The 18,666-nt window shown below is 44.1% G+C and overlaps 2 protein-coding genes and 1 long non-coding RNA gene across 3 annotated transcripts in view; 2 read left to right on the top strand and 1 right to left on the bottom strand.

Moving 5' to 3' along the window:
• The window catches only part of LOC309525556, a 29,437-nt gene extending 17,426 nt beyond the window's left edge, over window positions 1-12,011 (bottom strand). The window contains exon 1 of the long non-coding RNA XR_014216415.1: window positions 11,928-12,011. This is a non-coding gene — a long non-coding RNA (uncharacterized lncRNA). The remainder of the gene's footprint in view (window positions 1-11,927) is intronic.
• LOC309527516 (uncharacterized protein) lies at window positions 145-2,886 on the top strand (the record flags this gene model as incomplete). Its single annotated transcript, XM_082214342.1, has 3 exons — window positions 145-161; window positions 253-1,488; window positions 2,634-2,886. The coding sequence occupies 2 exons, from the start codon at window positions 145-147 to the stop codon at window positions 1,409-1,411; spliced, it is 1,176 nt and encodes a 391-aa protein (XP_082070468.1). The 3' UTR covers window positions 1,412-1,488; window positions 2,634-2,886.
• A 2,756-nt stretch (window positions 12,012-14,767) lies between the features above and the next one.
• LOC309525304 (uncharacterized protein) overlaps window positions 14,768-18,666 on the top strand; it is a 42,858-nt gene continuing 38,959 nt past the window's right edge. The window contains exon 1 of the mRNA XM_082210863.1: window positions 14,768-14,857. The gene's annotated coding sequence lies outside the window, so the exon portion shown is untranslated. The remainder of the gene's footprint in view (window positions 14,858-18,666) is intronic.

Below are 18,666 nucleotides of genomic sequence, written 5' to 3' on the forward strand. Positions count from 1 at the left end.
TGGAGACCTTAGAACACATCAACGAACTCACACGGGGGAGAAACCATTTAATTGCATTGAATGTGGAAAGAACTTCAGTTGTAGTGGAGCCCTTAGAACACATCAGCGAACTCACACAGGGGAGAAACCATTTAAATGCATTGAATGTGGAAACAGTTTCAGTCATAGTGGAAACCTTAGAACACATCAACGAATTCACACAGGGGAGAAACCATTTGAATGCACTGAATGTGGAAAGAGCTTCAATCATAGTGGAGCCTTTAGAACACATCAACGAACTCACACGGGAGAGAAACCATTTGAATGCATTGAATGTGGAAAGAGCTTCAGTCGTATTGGAGACCTTAGAATACATCAACGAACTCACACAGGGGAGATACCATTTGAATGCATTGAATGTGGAAAGAGCTTGGGTTCTAGTGGAACCCTTAGAACACATCAACGAACTCACACAGGGGAGAAACCATTTGAATGCATTGAATGTGGAAAGAGCTTCAGTCGTAGTGGAGACCTTAGAAGACATCAACGAACTCACACAGGGGTGAAACCGTTTGAATGTTTTGAATGTGGAAAGAGCTACAGTGAAAGTCGAAACCTTAGAATACATCAACGAACTCACACAGGGGAGAAACCATTTGAATGCATTGAATGTGGAAAGAGCTTCAGTCATAGTGGAGACCTTAGAATACATCAACGAACTCACACAGGGGAGAAACCATATAAATGTATTGAATGTGGAAAGAGCTTCAGTCATGCTGGAGCCCTTAGAAGACATCAACGAACTCACACAGGGGAGAAACCATTTGAATGTATTGAATGTGGAAAGAACTTCAGTTGTAGTGGAGCCCTTAGAACACATCAACGAACTCACACCGGGGAGAAACCATTTAATTGCATTGAATGTGCTAAGAACTTCAGTTGTAGTGGAGCCCTTAGAACACATCAGCGAACTCACACAGGGGAGAAACCATTTGAATGTGTGGAATGTGGAAAGAGCTTCCGTTGTAGTGGAGCCCTTAGAACACATCAACGAACTCACACGGGGGAGAAACCATTTAAATGCATTGAATGTGGAAAGAGCTTTAGTCGTAGTGGAGACATTAGAAGACATCAACGAACTCACACTGGGGAGAAACCGTTTAAATGCATTAAATGTGGAAAGAGCTTTAGTAGTAGTGCTCCCCTTAAAATACATCAACGAACTCACACAGGGGAGAAACCGTTTAAATGCATTGAATGTGGAAAGAGCTTTAGTAGTAGTGGTTCCCTTAAAATACATCAACGAACTCACACAGGGGAGAAACCGTTTAAATGTATTGAATGTGGAAAGAGCTTCAGTCAAAGTAGATACCTTAGAATACATCAACAAACTCATACAGGGCAGAAACCATTTAAATGTATGGAGTGTTGAAAGAGCTTCAGACAGTGTGGAGACCTTAATATTCATGAGCGAATTCACCCAGGTGAAAAGCCATATCAATGTATGCAGTGTTCCACTCAAGTTTCACTCTTTACCTCACATCAAGGAACTCATAAAGGCGTAAATCAATTTTAAATGCATGGAATCCGTTTGATGTTTTGGTGTTGGTATTTAAATTTGTATACACATATATATGTATTAAATTAATGAAGGTCACATATACTGAATGTAGAAAAGAAGTTGCAAGTTGTTGCTAGATAAACGGGGAGAGTGTGAATCTGGAATGCTCAAGGTGTGTGATGAATCTGTTGAGTTTTGACCTCCACCCTTCAATGCCAAAATGATGGGCTGCCCTTGTCTTCTGGAGCAGCATCTGTCTGCTTTAGGGAAATGGGGTACCTCAGATGTTGGGAAACAACGCCCATAAGTTCTAAGAAACGTGAGATTTTCCACCCTTGAGTTTTTGAACTACAACTCCCATCATTCTTGGCCATTCTTTAGAACAGAGACAAACAATTTTTTTTTTTAAAAAAAACCTTTTCTTTATAAACCATTATCTTCTCAATCCAAGATTTGCTTTTCATATATATATAAATATTTGGTTAGCAAGGCGGTACAGAAATAATAATAAAAAAGCTACAATAAAAGCATTATCAGCATTTAAAAAGAATTGCTATTGGATCTTCAAGGCATTGAGTTACAAATTAAGGCAAAGATCAACCATTTCTTCTGCAAGCTGTTCCCCATCCAGTATTTCCCATCTTCTGCCTTCTGAACTATGTTCCTCTGCAAACCACTGGTCCAAATCTATACAGTCCTCCTGCTCCCGGGAAGATTCAGAGGGAGGCTCTCACAAATGCGCCTCAGTGCAGCTCTCCTCAGCTGGGTCCCTGGTTAGGTTAGGGTTTAGGGGAGCAAGCATGGGCCTGGCCCTTGGGTGGGGGCGAGGGGAGAAGGGAAGAGAAGTAGAGGGGATGCTTCTTTTTCTGCGCAAGGCTAGTTCTTGTTTCTCCCAAGTATGTGCCTGTAATCAGCAAGTGTGCATTTAGCAGGAGTGTATCCCTTTGTCTTAGAGTGCAAGTTAATTCAGAAGGCATTAGAGCGAAGCGAGTGTATTGCATATGTTAAGTTGATTGCAACCTTTTTTAAAAAAATTAATATTCTGTATTCATTAAAAAATTTGCATGTCTATACAAACGCATCCATTCTTAAGGAAATCAGCCCTGAGTGCTCATTGGAAGGACAAATCGTGAAGCTGAGGCTGCAATACTTTGGCCACCTCATGAGAAGAGAAGACTCGACTTCCGGGGTTGGCGCCATCGGGAATGGTGGATTCCCTCTAACTTTGAGGGATTAAGCTTTGTGGAAATTTGGTCTTTCCGCTGCGGCGAAGTGGGGACCCCTCTAAAAATCACAGGCGGGTGAAACCTGTGACCGTGGGACTCGGCGGGCACCTTCAGCGCCCCCCTAATTTACAAGGGAACCCGACTACGGGCTTTGGAGCGAATGGGGTGAGCGGCGTGGTGCTAAGAACCAACTGTTTCTTCCGTGGAGCGAAGCCGCACAGCTGTTGCCGGAGAGCGCTGACTTTTTTCCTGTGACAATTTGGCCATCAAAACAACTACCTGTGAGTAGGTAAAATCTGAAGATCTGAAAATAAGGGAAACAAAGGTTTAATTTGGCACCGAAGCGGGAAGGTTTAAACAGGAAGTCCGCCTCCCGCTTCTTATGAACAGATCAAAGCAAAGACCTTCTAAGCTAAGACCTGGAAAGTCGACTGAAAAGGACTGTAATCCTAACATCAATACAAAAGATCTCCCTCCCTTGGTTGCAGGAGGGGGGGGAGGGAGAAGTAAATTTTCCTGCAAAAAGAGAGGAAAGGAAACAAAAGTCCACCGCTTAAAGCCTGGGAACGGGCTGCCAATGGACAATAAGATTGCTGCATTGTGAAGCGCGCTGCTTATGGACAATGTAATTTTTGACAGCTAACTCTACAAGAGAGATACATTGTTTCTGATTGGTTTCTCCTGATTTTAAGGTAACAGAAAACTAACTGAAATTGAAACTGTTGCTTATTTTGTTAAATGGGGGACTAGAAAGAGTTATTTTAATGCAACAAGTATTGACTGTTACTGTGTCCCCCTAGAGGAAGTTTGAAATTGTTACAACAACTGGCCAGGGGAATTTTCCACTTCAAAACAAACTCTGGCCGTGGGATCGACCTTGGGCTCCAGTTAAAGTGTTATGGCAGATGGAAAAGAAAAAATAGACTTGCTTCAAGAAAAAAACAACAGGGTCTGGTAAATCGTGGCAGCAGCGAAGAGCATCAGCATCTGGCCCTTCTGCACCACCAGGGGCAGCATCTGTTCAACTTAAGTCAAAAGGAATGGCACCTGAAGATGTTTTAGTTCTGGCATTAGGCAAAACTAATGAATCTTTGGAAAAATTAAACAAGTAGCTGAAGCATCAACTAAAATTGATCAAAACACTACAAACATTAATAACTTTGGGACAGAAGGTGAATACTAATACAGAAACTATTGAGAAATTGCTGCAGGAATCTACTTTGACCCGAAAGACAGCTGAAGAAGCAAAGGAAAAAGCAGTTGCCGTAGAGGAGAAGATACCACCGATATGTAGGCAACTCGAGGACCATAGGTCAATGTTGTCTATGATTGAATTGAAGGAAAAACAAAGGAACTTGAGGATCAGGGCCGGACCTGAACTTGAGAAAGACAACCTAAGTGACTTTCTTATGCAGGAATTTGCAGACTTTTGGAACCTAGATTCTGAGAATCAAAGAATCAAGACCAAGCAGGCTTTCTCCCGGGCAGACACTTGTCTGAACAACACGAGGAATATCATTAATATTTTAGAAAAATTACAAGTGAACATTAATACTAAAGCAGTTTTGATATTTGTGGACGCGGAGAAAGCTTTTGACAACATTTCTTGGAGTTTTATGAAGAAAAAACTTCAAGGGATGGGGGTTGGTCAAGGTTTTGGAAATGGTATAGGTGCAATTTATTCAGAACAAAAGGCTAAACTAATTGTTAACAATGTGGTGACGGAGGAATTTAAGATAGAGAAAGGGACACGACAAGGTTGCCCAATTTCCCCATTGCTCTTTATTTTGGTCCTGGAGGTTCTCCTAAATATGATCAGAAGGGACCAACTGGTTAAAGGTATATAAGTCGGAGCCAAACAGTACAAATTGAAAGCTTTTGCAGACAATCTAGTACTAACATTACAGGAGCCAGAATCTAGTAATAAAAGAGTATTGGAATTAATTCAAGAATTTGGTCAGGTTGCGGGATTTAAGTTGAATAAGTTAAAAACTAAAGTTCTCGAGAAAAATCTAACACCGATTGAGAAAGAGAGGTTTCAGACGGAGACAGGTTTAACATTGGTTAAGAAAGTAAAATACCTGGGGGGTTAATATGACCGCTAAGAACTTGAATTTATTTAAAGATAACACTGAAAAATGTTGGTCAGAAGTGAAAAAGGATTTAGAAATATGGTCAAATTTGAAGCTTTCCTTGCTAGGCCGTATTGCTGCTGTAAAAATGAATGTATTGCCAAGAATGTTGTTTTTGTTTCAAGCATTGCAAATATTGGACAAAATGGACTGTTTCAAGAAGTGGCAGAGAGATATTTCCAGATTTGTCTGGCAGGGCAAGAAGCCCAGAATAAAATTTAAAATACTAACTGATGCAAAAGAAAGAGGTGGATTTGCCCTGCCAGACCTTAGACTTTATTATGAATTAGCAGCATTTTGCTGGCTGAAAGAATGGCTGCTTCTTGAAAACACAGACATTTTGGATTTAGAAGGTTTCAATAATGTATTTGGGTGGCGTGCATATTTGTGGTATGACAAGGTCAAAGCACATAAAGCATTTAAAAACCATATTGTCAGGAAAGCATTGTTCAATGTCTCGATAAGATTTGCTTGAAAATAAAACCCCAAGGTGGCTATCACCGATGGAAGCAAAGGCTCAGAAAAAGCTCAATATGGAGGCCAAATGGCCGAAATACTGGGAGATTTTGGAACAAGAAGGAGATAAATTGAAATTGCAGAGTTTTGAGAAACTAAAAGATAAAGTGCGAGATTGGCTCCTTTATTATCAAATAAGGGAGGCTTATAATCTGGACAAGAAAATTGGCTTCCAGGTGGAAAAATCAAAATTAGAAACAGAACTGTTAGATCCCAAAAGTAAGATATTATCAAGAATGTATAACTTGCTGTTGAAATGGAATACTCAGGATGAAACAGTGAAATCTGCCCATAAAATGGGCACAAGATGTCGGACATAACATGTTGGCTGACTGGGAACAGTTATGGACCACAGGTATGAAATTTACGGCATGTAATGCCTTAAGAGAGAATATTATGAAAATGATATACAGGTGGTACATGACACCAGTCAAGCTTGCAAAAATCTACCATTTGCCTGATAATAAATGTTGGAAATGTAAAGAAAATGAAGGTACATTCTTTCCCCTCTGGTGGACGTGCCCAAAGATCAAGGCTTTCTGGGAGATGATATATAATGAAATGAAAAAGGTATTTAGATATATTTTCCTCAAGAAACCAGAGGCCTTTCTCTTGGGCATGGTCGGCCAATTGGTGTTAAAGAAGGATAGAACTTTTTTATGTATGCTACAACAGCAGCAAGAATACTCATTGCAAAGTATTGCAAGACACAAGATGTACCCACCCTGGAAGAATGGCAGATGAAAGTTATGGACTATATGGAATTGGCAGAAATGACCGGCAGAATCCGAGACCAGGGAGAAGAGTTGGTGGAAGAAGATTGGAAGAAATTTAAAGATTATCTACATAAACACTGCAAAATTAATGAATGTTAGAATGATGTTGGCATGAAGTTAAGTGGTTCTAGCAGCAATGCTATAAAGGAGTATGTAAAAATGGATTGTTATCAGATGAGAATGTAAAGATATAATACATTCAGGTAGAGGAATAAGATAAAAACAAGGAGGGAACAGGGAGGTGTGAGGAGGTCAGGGAAACAAGTAAACGAAAGATAAGATATGAAAAGATTGATTTGATTTTAATTGTTTTTTGCTTTTCTGTATTTTGTATTTTTTTCTTTGCATCATATAGCAACTCATGTTCTAGCTTTCAGCTGTATCTTTGTGATTCTCCTATTAGCAGTATTTTTGCCCCTATTGAGGGGCGGCAACTTGCAAAATAAGCAGTTTCATAAAGCACAGACAACCATAACTTCTGTTGTAGAAGCACACTCAAGGATTTACCGAGATACACATTGTTACATTTGTTGTGGCCCTTTGGGCAACTGCCACAAGGCCACTACTGCCCATGCCATGCCAGCCTTGGGAAGGGAGAAGGGACAGGCAGACGGAAGGAATTGCCAAAGGTGTTTGAAAATGGGTGGAGGCTCTTGGGAAGAGGGTGCCCAATAGGGGCTTCTACAGGGGCAGCAGAATGTCTTGGGCAGAATCCCTGCAGGAGCTCTGAGACTCCCTAGACTTCTTCCTCCCAGGAAGCTACAACTTGCTTTGGCTTCTGTGCTCCTCAAGAAGTTGGACCTGCAAACCTGGTCAGGATGGATGGAGGAAGATGGACAGTTGACCTACTCTAGCTGTCTCCTGCATCCCTCCCTACAACCTCTGATCATCCCCTCCCGGGACCCTCGGAGAAATCTGGTGAGTTCCAGGGGAGAGGAGATGGGGACATGGATGGCTGGATGGTGGAGGGAGAAAGAGTAAAAGATGGAGAGGAGACCAAAGGCAGGAAGGGGAAGAAAGGAAGGAAGAAAAGTGTGAGGCTTTTTTCAAAGCAGCTCTTTGTTTTTGGCTGGAGGCTCTGCACATAGGATTGGGCATATGAAGACCAAGAGTGGCCGGTATTATAAGCAAATTGTGTAAACTTGCCAGTCTTACAGTCAGGGCTTATATGTGAGAGTGGGTGAGTGGGATAATTTATAGAGCGCCTGTAATTCTGTCCCTCCATAAGTTTACATGGAGATACAGTGGTACAACCTTGGTACAAATTTCAAATTAAGTGCACAAAACCAACAAAGAGACTCACAGGTTTATAGTGGCACCATCTTTCCTAACCAAGTGTCCACTTTGACAGATTGCAGCCCACAAAAGCTTAGCTCATAATACATTTATGAGCCTTAAAGGACTCCAAAAGATGAATAAACAGAAGCATAGTTAATCTATGGACTTCTATCCTACTGGAAACTGACAGCCGGAAAGTTGGATATCTTGAAAAAAAGGGGATTAGGCTGGTGTCTGTGCTCTGCCCATGTGGTCCTAGGCAATAATGCTTCTTAATACTAGTTTCTGGAAAGCACAGGAGGGCAGAGGGCTCTTGGGCTGAAATCTTGCTTGCTGGTTTCCCACAGGCATCTGCTTGGCCACTGTGAGAACAGGATGCTTGACTAGGTGGGTCTTTGCCCGATGCAGCAGGCTGTTATTAGGTTGTAATACATTGTAATAATTTTACACTTACATGTGGCATAGGAACACCTCAGTTATACTTCTTCCTCATAGGAGAGACTGCTATTGGAGCATGAGATCATTTCTTCACTTGAAAAAGAAAAAGACAGAGATGTGTCTTATAAGCCAGTTCCACTATAGATATCTACTATAAAATGATGGTGCTTTCTTAAGTGTGAATGGAGTGATCATGGGTTTCTCTTGCCATTATCTCATCTGCATTCCTAAAAATTTGGAACATGGAGAGGACAGTGGAGAATGGAGAGCGCGTGAAAATAAGAGAAAGTGCACATGGGAATTGACGTGTTTTCAGTTTCTTTCTTGTCTTTCTTAAATGTCTAACAGTATTCTCTCCCCCCCCCAACTCCCAAATAGGTGAGGAAGAGGATGGTCAGAATTCTATGGAGCCATCTGTGAATTCATTGGGAAGAACAAAGAAGCAATTTAAATGCAGGGAATGTGGAATGTGCTTTAGTCACTGTGGAAGAATGAGGATACACCAACAAACTCACACAGGGGAGAAACCATTTGAATGTATTGAATGTGGAAAGAGCTTCAGTGAAAGTAGAAACCTTAGAATACATCAACGAGCTCACACGGGGAGAAACCATTTGAATGTATTGAATGTGGAAAGAGCTTCAGTGAAAGTGGAAACCTTAGAAAACATCAACGAACTCACACGGGGGAGAAACCATTTAAATGCATTGAATGTGGAATGAGCTTCAGTGACAGTGGAAACCTTAGAATACATCAACAAACTCACACAGGAGAGAAACCATTTGAATGTGTTGAATGTGGAAAGAGCTTCAGTGAGAGTGGAGCCCTTAGAGGCCATCAACGAACTCACACGGGGGAGAAACCTTTTAAATGTACTGAATGTGGAAAGAACTTCAGACTGTGTGGAGACCTTAATATTCACGAGCGAATTCACACAGGTGAAAAGCCATAAATGTATGCCATGTTCCACTCAAGGTGCACTCTTTACTTCACATCAAGAAATTCATAAAGTCGGAAATCCATTTTAAATGCATGGAACCCGTGTGATGTTCTGGTGTTTGTATTTAAATTTGTACACACACGTATATATATATGTATAAAAGTAATGAAGGTCACATATACTATATGTACAAAAGACGTGGCAAGTTGTTGCTAGATAAATAGGGGGAGAGTGTGAATCTGGAATGCTAAAGGTGTGTGATGAATATGTTGAGTTTTGACCTCCGCCCTTCACTGCCAAAATGATGGGCTCCCCTTGTCTTGTGGATCAGCATCTGTCAGGCTTCAGGGAAATGGCTTCCTTCCCCCTTGGCCGTAGATAAGCAGAACAAAAGAAAAGGAGTCTTCGTACCAGTTAGAAACTTTAATGATTCCAGCGAGAGAACAAAGAACCCGTCTTCACACAAATGGCAGTGCTCCCAATGAAGAGGTACACCCCCTCACATCCCTAGTCACCCATGTCACTTCTGCATCTTGTAACCTGGGCTCGCACCCTCTGTGCTTTCTGTCCTGCCACTTTCGCAGCTCTCCCTGACCTTGGGGAAAGCAGAGGGATGCTTTACAGAGACAGTGAATCAGTTACCTCTCTCTCCCCTAGTGTTTTTTCTTCAAGCTGTTCCCCATCCAGTATTTCCTGGCTTCTGCCTTCTGAACTATGTTCCTCTGCAAACCACTGTTCCAAATCTATACAGTCCTGCTCCTAGGAAGACTAATGGGGATTGGGAGTCTCCCAGCATTGTGTCTCAGTGCAGCTCTCCTCAGCACAATCCCTGGAGACTGCGGTTAGGTTTTGGTTTAGGGGAGAAAGCGTGGGCCTGGGTCTAGGCCCCGGGGGCTTGGAGAATAAAGGTAGAGATTTACAAGGGATGCTTCTTTCTCTGCGCAAGGCTGGTTCTTGTTTCTCCTGAGTACACGCCTGTAATCAGCGTGTGTGCTTTTAGCCGGAGAGCGCCCCTTTGTCTCAGAGCGTAAGATGCTTCAGGAGGCATTAGAGCAAAGCGCCTGTATCGCACATGTGCCATGAGAGCAATGGTGGGGGGAATGTAAATACCTGTTGGGGTGCTTAAAAGGAGGCTGCTGTTTCATGAGAGGGGGCGGGGGGAGGAGAGCCTTAGCAATGCCGAACAGAAAGAGCCAAGCGTGCTTATAGGATACATGTGGTTGCTACTCTGACTTTGAATCTGGGCAGTGAAAGTGGCACATGCTTCTGCTAAAAGCAGATCTGGGGTAGGGAAGATTAAGTTAATTGCAACCTTGAACTATGGTTACCAGACGTCCCCATTTCCTGGAGAAAGTCCCCGGATTTACAAATCTGTCCCCGGACAAAATCCGCCCCTGGAATGTCCCTGGATATCATTTAATGTCCCTGGGTTTATATTTTAAGTGTTGTACATTTATTAGTAGGGAATGAATGTTGCATGATTGTTTCAACGGCACAAGACACATCATATGGGGACTTCTGGCAAGGCAAAATAGTGGGCGCCATGGCAGCAGCAGCTCCTGAAGCCAGCCAGAGTCAACCGCGCTACCAGGCTGGCTCCAGGGTGCTGAGACTGCCGCTGACGCTTCCACTGCTGAGGAGGAACTGGGGGAACCACTGACACCCCCCACGACCCAAATGGAGCCAGGAGCGAGAGCACCTGGCCAACTGCCCAGCAGCGCTCCGGGGCCAGGAAAACCCTGGAGCCAAGTCAGGGAGAAGAAGGAGAAGGAAGAGAGAGAAAGAGGAAGGAGATAAAAGAGGGAAGCCTCAACCTTGCCATGCCACTGCTGCCGCTGAGGAGCAGAGGGAGGAGAGCACTGGGAGGGCAAGGACACGTGACCGAACCCAGGCCCGACCTGAGCCTACTCCACTCCAAGAGAGCAGGCCAGGGCCCAGAGGAAGGCTGCACGACAGAGGAGACCACAGAAGAGATCACTTCTTAATTTTTCTTTAAAAATAGTGTTTTCATAATAACTTTTTTCTCTTTTTTTAAAAAAAACGTGTCCCCAGATTGCTACTCTGACTTTGAAGATGGGCTGTGGAAGTGGCACATGCTTCTGCTAAAAGCAGATCTAGGGAAGATTAAGTTAATTGCAACCCTAAACACCCTTGGGTCCCATTAGAGAGGCTGCTCATGAGGCCGGAGGAACACCGCCCCCCTGTGAGGCGTGAAGGCCACTCCCTGCAACGCCTTTCCCACCTGGCCTAGGGGGCGGGGCCCAGACTCACCCAGCCCTACTATGTTAAATTTGTATTCTGTAGTTGACCTCCTTTGTAATGTTTTACTTTGAAATCTTTTAAGGTAATATTTTAGTTTTCTGTTATATTGCTTTGACAGTATACTCTATACAGTAGTAAGTTGGGATAAAAACACCTCGGGTGACAAACACTTCAGGTTACAAACTCCACTAACCTGGAGGTAGTACCTCGGGTTGAGAACTTTACCTCAGGATGAGAACGGAAATTGCACGGCGGCAGCGGAAGGCCCCATTAGCTAAAGTGGTACCTCAAGTTAAGAACAGTTTCAGGTTAAGAATGGACCTCCAGAACCAATTAAGTTCTTAACCCAAGGCACCACTGTATTTCACTCTTTTCAAATGGTCTTATTTATGTTTTATTGATTTAATATGCTGTAAACCGCTTTGAGGTTTTTCTTAAAAATATAAAGCAGTATAGAAATGAAATAAATAACAATAAAGTATAGAGCAGGGATATCCAACAAGGGGTTGCTCACATGTTGGGCAACGACTCTTATAAGCCTCAGCCCATACGGCCAAGGTTGATGGGAGTTGTGCATGGAGATATATTTGGGTTTGAGAGGCAGGTGGTCCACTGCTGGACGGCCATCTTGACCAGAATCTTTCTCAAGGCCTTGTCTTCTTCAGCCCAGGTAGGTCTTGGAATTAAGAATGCTTTGGAACTGTATTGATGCGACAGAAGCAAGAGGATGGGCAATGAATTCTGATTGCTTGCTTGGAACAGAAATGTATTTGGAAGACACTGTACTGAAGAGGTATATTTGCAAAAATCAAAAAAAACCTCACAGCCCACTCCACAAATTATCTAGGCTGCTACCTCTTTAAAATAGTTCTTGCTTGTGAATCAAAGTTAAAAATCCTATACAGTGGTACCTCGCAAGACGAATGCCTCGCAAGACAAAAAACTCGCTAGACGAAAGGGTTTTTTGTTTTTTGAGCTGCTTTGCAAGACGATTTTCCCTATGGGCTTGCTTAGCAAGACGGAAATGTCTTGCAAGTTTGTTTCCTTTTTCTTAACACCGTTAATACAGTTGTGACTTGACTTCGAGGAGCAACTCATAGAATGTGGTGTGGTAGCCTTTTTTGAGGTTTTTAAAGACTTTGGTGGTTTTTGAGGCTTTTCCAAAACTTTCCCGACACCGTGCTTCGCAAGACGAAAAAAATCGCAAGACGACAAAACTCGCGGAACGAATTAATTTCGTCTTGTGAGGCACCACTGTACTTTAAAAATCACTTGGACAGAAGTTCTGTAGCAAAAAATGAATGGCAAAACCCAGTTCTAATGCTTTGCTATTATAATTAATTTCAGCTGAGGCATCTGCTATGCTTTTTAACAGCTGCAGAATCCCAGTCAGGTGTGCCTGGTGTCCTCTTGGGCAGAAAGGCCAGTAGCAGAGGCCATGACAGACAGAGCCACCCCCTGACTGGTTGTAAGTAAAGCCAGCTAGCAGGTGGGGAATGGCTGGGGGCAGACTGAGGTTACTGGGGCAGTGCCCCACTGATTCCACAGGGCCCAGCTTTCCCAGAGATGGGGAACATTTTGTCTTTTGACCTACGTGCCTGCTGTCTGCAGTTGTAAATCGTAAAAAAGCCTCCCTCAAACAACACAACCTGACCACCTCATGTTGATGGCAGCTGAAGTCCACCAACTTCTGGAGGGCCATGGGCTTTCCCCAGCCCCTGCTCTAGAGACTTCCCTCCAAGGAACTTGGGGTTGAATTCGGCCATCTTTGGAGTTCCACCTCTTTCCTCAAGGATTCCAACCTACTGGGCCATGTGGCTTGACCTGGGATCACCATATAGAACTCCTTATATGTGTTTTAAGAGTTGTAGTAAAGTAGGCCTGCTGGAAGCCAGAACTCTTAGGTCCCATTTATAGACCACTCAAGTCCCGAGTGCGTAAAAGCAAAAGGAGATATAAGGCACATTTCATCGTTCAGTGCTTAGCATGGAAGAGTGCAAGGTACCAGACTCTCAGGACCCAAAATACTAGGACACCAGCACCCACATATAAAATTGGGGCCACACCGGTTCAGTTCCCCCTCAAGGACGGAGGGGCCATTCTTGTCCAGCTGAGCTTGCAGGTAGAGGTAGTCCTGCTGGTCGAGGTTGTGGGCGCAGGTGATGTAGGCCATGAAGAGCAACACGAGGAGCAGGCGTTCAAGGGAGAGGCAGGGAACGGCTCACAGGATGAGGAGAAACCGCCGGTACACAGGGTGGCAAAGGTAGGAGAAGAGGTGGACAGCACGCATGGACTTCACAGGCAAAGGGTCCCCCATGCCCAGGTAGTGGTAGTAAACCTGTGGAACGAAAGAAACACCCGTTTCCATTGCAGACACACAAATCTTTTGAGGAAATGACACCATTTTAGACCTGCGTACACATTGGGCAACTACATATTCACAAAGGGGGAATGTGAGATCTGTTTACGTTTTGTTATCTGGACTGCTGAGAAAACATTTAATTGCTTCTGCGGTCATTGCCTTGGCCAAAAATCCCTCAGAATTCTAGAGATGGAAAAAAGATAAAGTCCCTACCAAGGAGGAATAACAGATTAAACTGTTGGACTATGCCGAAATGGCAAAACTGACTGAAAATTTCAGAAACCAAGAAGACCAGAACTTTGTTAAAGTGGTCTCCAAATTTTCCCCATCCTTTGTTAGAAAGCACTGAAAATCGGGGTTGCTTTTTAAATTTATCGCTTTGTCACGACTGAAGGCAAAGCAAAGATTGTCCCCTCTCTCCTTACAAATTAAAACTGCCTTCCACTTTTTTTCAGTATTTCCTGTGAAGAATATTGCTTTCACATCCTTAGTGTACATTTGGCAGGCATCTAAAGTACATGGTTCCCCCGCCCAAAAAAAAGATTCATGGGAGTGGTCGAATGGGAGGTATTCTTTGACAGGGCGCCTGTCTTGCTGCTGCTGCTGCTGCATGTCACTGTTCCCTGTTTCTGTGTGTCTGTGAGGAGAATACAGGACACTGCAAAAGACACAGGGTGCTATGAAGGTGCAATAAGCCAGGCAGAGAGTGGTCCCTCCCTATAATGTAAACAGAGAGGCTTCTTTTCAGGAGATTTCTGTATAAAGAACACTTTGCTGAGGTGTAAGTGGGGACTAAGTGAGGTTGGAGTGGAACCATGTTTGCATGCACATGAGAATGTAAAATATGGTCTCCATTGAAATATTTATTAAAATAATTTATTAATTTACTCAGAAGAGTTATTAGGCTTTTTTTGCTGTAAGCTGCTTCCTACATTGTAAGAAGTGGGTCATGAGACCCTTGATCCCTCCTCGAAATACAATCTGAACCAAATGGGTGAGGCAGTAAAGAGTTTATTGATTACAATACGTTCTTGCAAGAGGGCGGGGTCCACAGTAGCTGATGTTCCCTCTACTCGGAGCCCAGCTTCCCTCCCTCGTCTCCCCATTGGCTGGTCTTGCAAGGTTTTCCTTCCCCCAGTTATCAAAGGAAAGGAAAGAGCGGGGGGGGGGGAGAAACTTCTCCTTCCTCGCCAGAGTCACCTGACTTCCGGCTTCCCCAGCGGAGATAAAAGGAGGGAGGGAAGCAAAGTGGGGAGGGGAGGGGGCTGCTTCCTTCTAATTAAGCCTCCTCATTAAGCGGCGTCACTCCCTGCCTCCCAGGCGGGGGCTCCCATTCCCGCCCCCGCTGCCCAGGGTCGCTGCATCTGCCGCCGCCCTCAGATTTCGGGTGAGTGCAAAGCCAGCGGCGGGGAAGGAGGGAAGGGGCTTGGCAAGGGGTGGGGGGTCCAGGATGAGAAGCCCCGGGACGGGGAGAGGCGGCCTGCACAAGGCCGGGCGGGGAGAAGAAGAGAAGGGAGAAAAGGGAGCTGGTCTTTTTAATGGGGCCTTGAGGGGGGGGGGTTCCATTGTGGAAAGAGAGAAGATTCTTCCTGCCCAGATCTGGTGCAAAGGGAGTTGCATGGAAGGAGGCGGGAAATGGGAGAGGCTTGGGCATTGCTGGGCAGGTTAATAATAATAATAATAATAATAATAATAATAATAATAATATAGCTGGGTTTCCAGTGCGGCTTACAACATAGATAAACCATAATAAAACATCAAACGCTAAAAGCTTCCCAATACAGGGCTGCCTCTAGATGTCTTCTAAAAGTCAGATAGTTGTTTATTTATTTGAAATTGGAAGGAAGGGCGCCACCTCCGAGAAGGCCCTTTGCCTGGTTCCCTGTAACCTCGCTTCTTGCAGGGAGGGAGCTGGCAGAAGACCCTCGGAAGTGAACCTCAATGTAGAGCCTTCCTTCCTTCCTTCCTTCCTTCCTTCCTTCCTTCCTTCCTTCCTTCTCTTTAGACACCAGGCGAAAGCATTCCTCTTCTCCCAGGCATTGGGCTCATTAAACAATCTATGGGCTTCACACCTGCATTTGTGGTTGTGTAAGGGGGCGGTTGTCATTTTTATTTTTTACTGTGCTGTTCAACTCTGATTTTCTATTGTAAGCTGCCCTGTGATCTTCGGAGGAAGGGCAGTATAGAAATGTAAAGGATAGCAGTAAAAATAGGAAGCCCTGTTGTGCTCAAGGGGGTGGTTGGGACAGAGTCTCTGATTAGCATGCATAGCAGGTCAGGCTAAGGAGGGAATAATAATAATAGTAGTAGTAATAATAATAACAATATAGTATCATTACTTGCACCCTGCCCACCTGACTGGGTTCCTCGGCCACTCTGTAAGGCTTCCAACAAGATAAAAAACACTGAAAACATTGAATACTTCCCTGTACAGTGGTGCCTCGCAAGACAAAATTAAATCGTTCTGCAAGTCTCTTCGTCTTGCAAGTTTTTCGTCTTGCGATGCACGGTTTCCCATAGGAATGCATTGAAAATCAATTAATGCGTTCCTATGGAAACCGCCTTCAGACCAGGTCCGGGGACAGTGTGTCCCCGACCTCTTCTGAAGGCTGGGGGGGGGGGGACAAGGGCTTTTCTTCCCACCCCCAGCATTTTAAAATACCCCGGGACAGTGGAGGACTTCTCCGCTGTCCGGGGCGATCTTAAAATGCTGGCGGGCGGCATTTTAAAATCGCCCCGGGACAGCGGAGGACTTCTCCGCTGTCTGGGGCGATTTAAAAGCCCCTGGGAAGGCAGGCAGGGGGGACAAAGAATTTTGCCCCCCGCCCGCCTTCAGAAGAGGTCCAGGACCTCTTCTGAAGGCGGGCGGGGGGCAAAAGTCTTTGCTCCCCCCCCTGCCTTCAAAAGCTGTCCTGGACAGGCTTCGCGGACCTCTCCCGCTGCTTAAGCAGCGGAGAGTTGCCAGCATGCCGAAGCCTGCGCGCGCTGAGATCAGCGCGCCCAGGCTTCGCGGCCCCGCCGCCCGGCTTCGGAGCATCGTTCCGAAGCCGGGCGGCGGCGGGAGGTGTTCCCTCCCCGCCGCCCGGCTTCAGAGCATCGTTCCGAAGCCGGGCGGCGGCGGGAGGTGTTCCCACCCCGCCGCCCGGCTTCGGAGGAGCCTTCCGAAGCCCGACGGCGGGTGGAGGTGTTCCCGCCCCACCGCCCGGCTTCGGAGGAGCCTTCCGAAGCTTGGCGGCGGCGGGAGGAGGTGTCCCCGCCCCGCCGCCAGGCTTCGGAGGAGGTCCGAGGACAGTGGGGAAGACGCGCTGCGCTTCCCCGCTGTCCCGGAGATTTCACTATGGGCTTTCATCTTGCGAAGGAAGCCCATAGGGAAATTCGTTTTGTGAAGCGCCTCCAAAACGGAAAACCCTTTCATCTAGCGGGTTTTCCATCTTGCTAGGCGTTCGTCTTGCGGGGTACCACTGTAAAGGGCTGCCTTCAGAAGTCTTCCATTTTGTAGAAATGGCCTTTGATTTTAAAGAAATGCCCTCTTTAAGTAATCACGTGATGTAAATATGTACACTAGTGGTCAAAATTGTGGAAACCTTTTGGAAAAGTGTATTTCTGAGGTTTGATGGCTCCTAACACCCCTTTTTTGAGTAATACCATAAAATTATATATCAATGGAAATATCATTTAATGAAAAACGTAATGCAATAACTTTTATGAAGGATTATTTATTACAACAGCAGTCATAAAGAAGAAACGTGAAACACATACAATAAAAGAGATATACAAAAATTCTCACCCTGTCAGTTAATACTTAGCTGGGTAACCTTTAGCCTTCCATGGAGTAAGGTAAGCTTTTTAGTTCTGCAGCTGTAATAATGTGAAACTAAGATTAAATTATTTCCCTTATTAATTGGGTTTTATTGCTGGGTTGCTTCTGACTAACAAGTTTCTTTAGTCGGCTCCATAGATTTTTGATTGAGTTAAGGTCTGGGCTATGTATTTTGGGGCATTTACTTTCCCATTAATGACACAAATTCTGTCCACACCTCTTGCTGTCATACAGCCCCAGATCATAGCACTGACTGGGTGTTTCACGGAAGGTGCAATGTAAATAGGATGTAAATCTTCTCCGATTCTCCTCACGTATTTCATGCCATCACTACCAAGCAAGATTTTGGTCTTGTTACTCCAAATAACACTGTCCCATTGTTCTGCTGTCCAGTTAACATGGGTTTAGCCCAGTCTGATTTTGTAGCAACTGCGTCTCCTTATACCTCTTCCAAAATTTAGAAATGCCCCCTTTGGTTAAGTTCCTGCCAATTTTTCTTCTAATATCTTCAGAACTGTAGCCTTGTTCACTTAATAGTACTATTTTACATCCCTTTCTAGGTGACCAGTCAGCTCTTTGTGCCATTTATTTAATTTTATTACGTTTTACAAGCTCACTACATGAAAAAAACCTCAACCAACTTGATAGCAATCGCAAAACACATTTTTTTAAAAAATATTTTTATTGAATTTTCAAATTATAACAACAAATTTCCACAAATCTTAATTGAACAATTTCTATATCCGTATTTCTCCCCTCCCTCCTCTTTGGCTTCCCCCATATTTCTGTATTGATTTATTAAACAAATTCTATACTCTGCTGATTTTGCTTCTTATATAGTTGTCAAAACCTGCCAAAGAGTCCATATCTTTATACTGTCTTTTTCTATAGTTTGTAAATGGTTCCCACTCGTTTTTTGAAATCGATGTTGTCTCTCTCATGTATTCTCTCTGTCAGCTTAGCCAGTTCCGCGTAGTCCATAAGCTTGGCTTGCACTGCTTCCTTTGTTGGCGTTTTCTGTTTTCCATACTTGTGCTAATAAAATTCTTGTTGCTGTTGTCGCATACATAAACTATATCCAATTTCCCTCTCATGTATCATGATCTAAAATTAGAAGCAGGAAAGAGTCTGGTTTTTAAACAAAGGGTTTTTTCAACATTTTTTTTCAGTTCATTATATATCATTTCCCAGTATTCTTTAACCTTCTTGCATTCCCACCATAAATGAAAAAAGTACCATCTTTCTCTTTACATCTCCAACATATCTTGGATCCTGTTTTATAAATTTTTCCAGTTTTTCCAGTGTGATATACCATCTATATATCATTTTCAAATACAGTGGTACCTCAGGTTACATATGCTTCAGGTTACAGACTC

This window comes from Podarcis vaucheri (genome assembly GCF_965113315.1).
Source record: "Podarcis vaucheri genome assembly, chromosome: 2".
NCBI lineage: Eukaryota > Metazoa > Chordata > Lepidosauria > Squamata > Lacertidae > Podarcis > Podarcis vaucheri.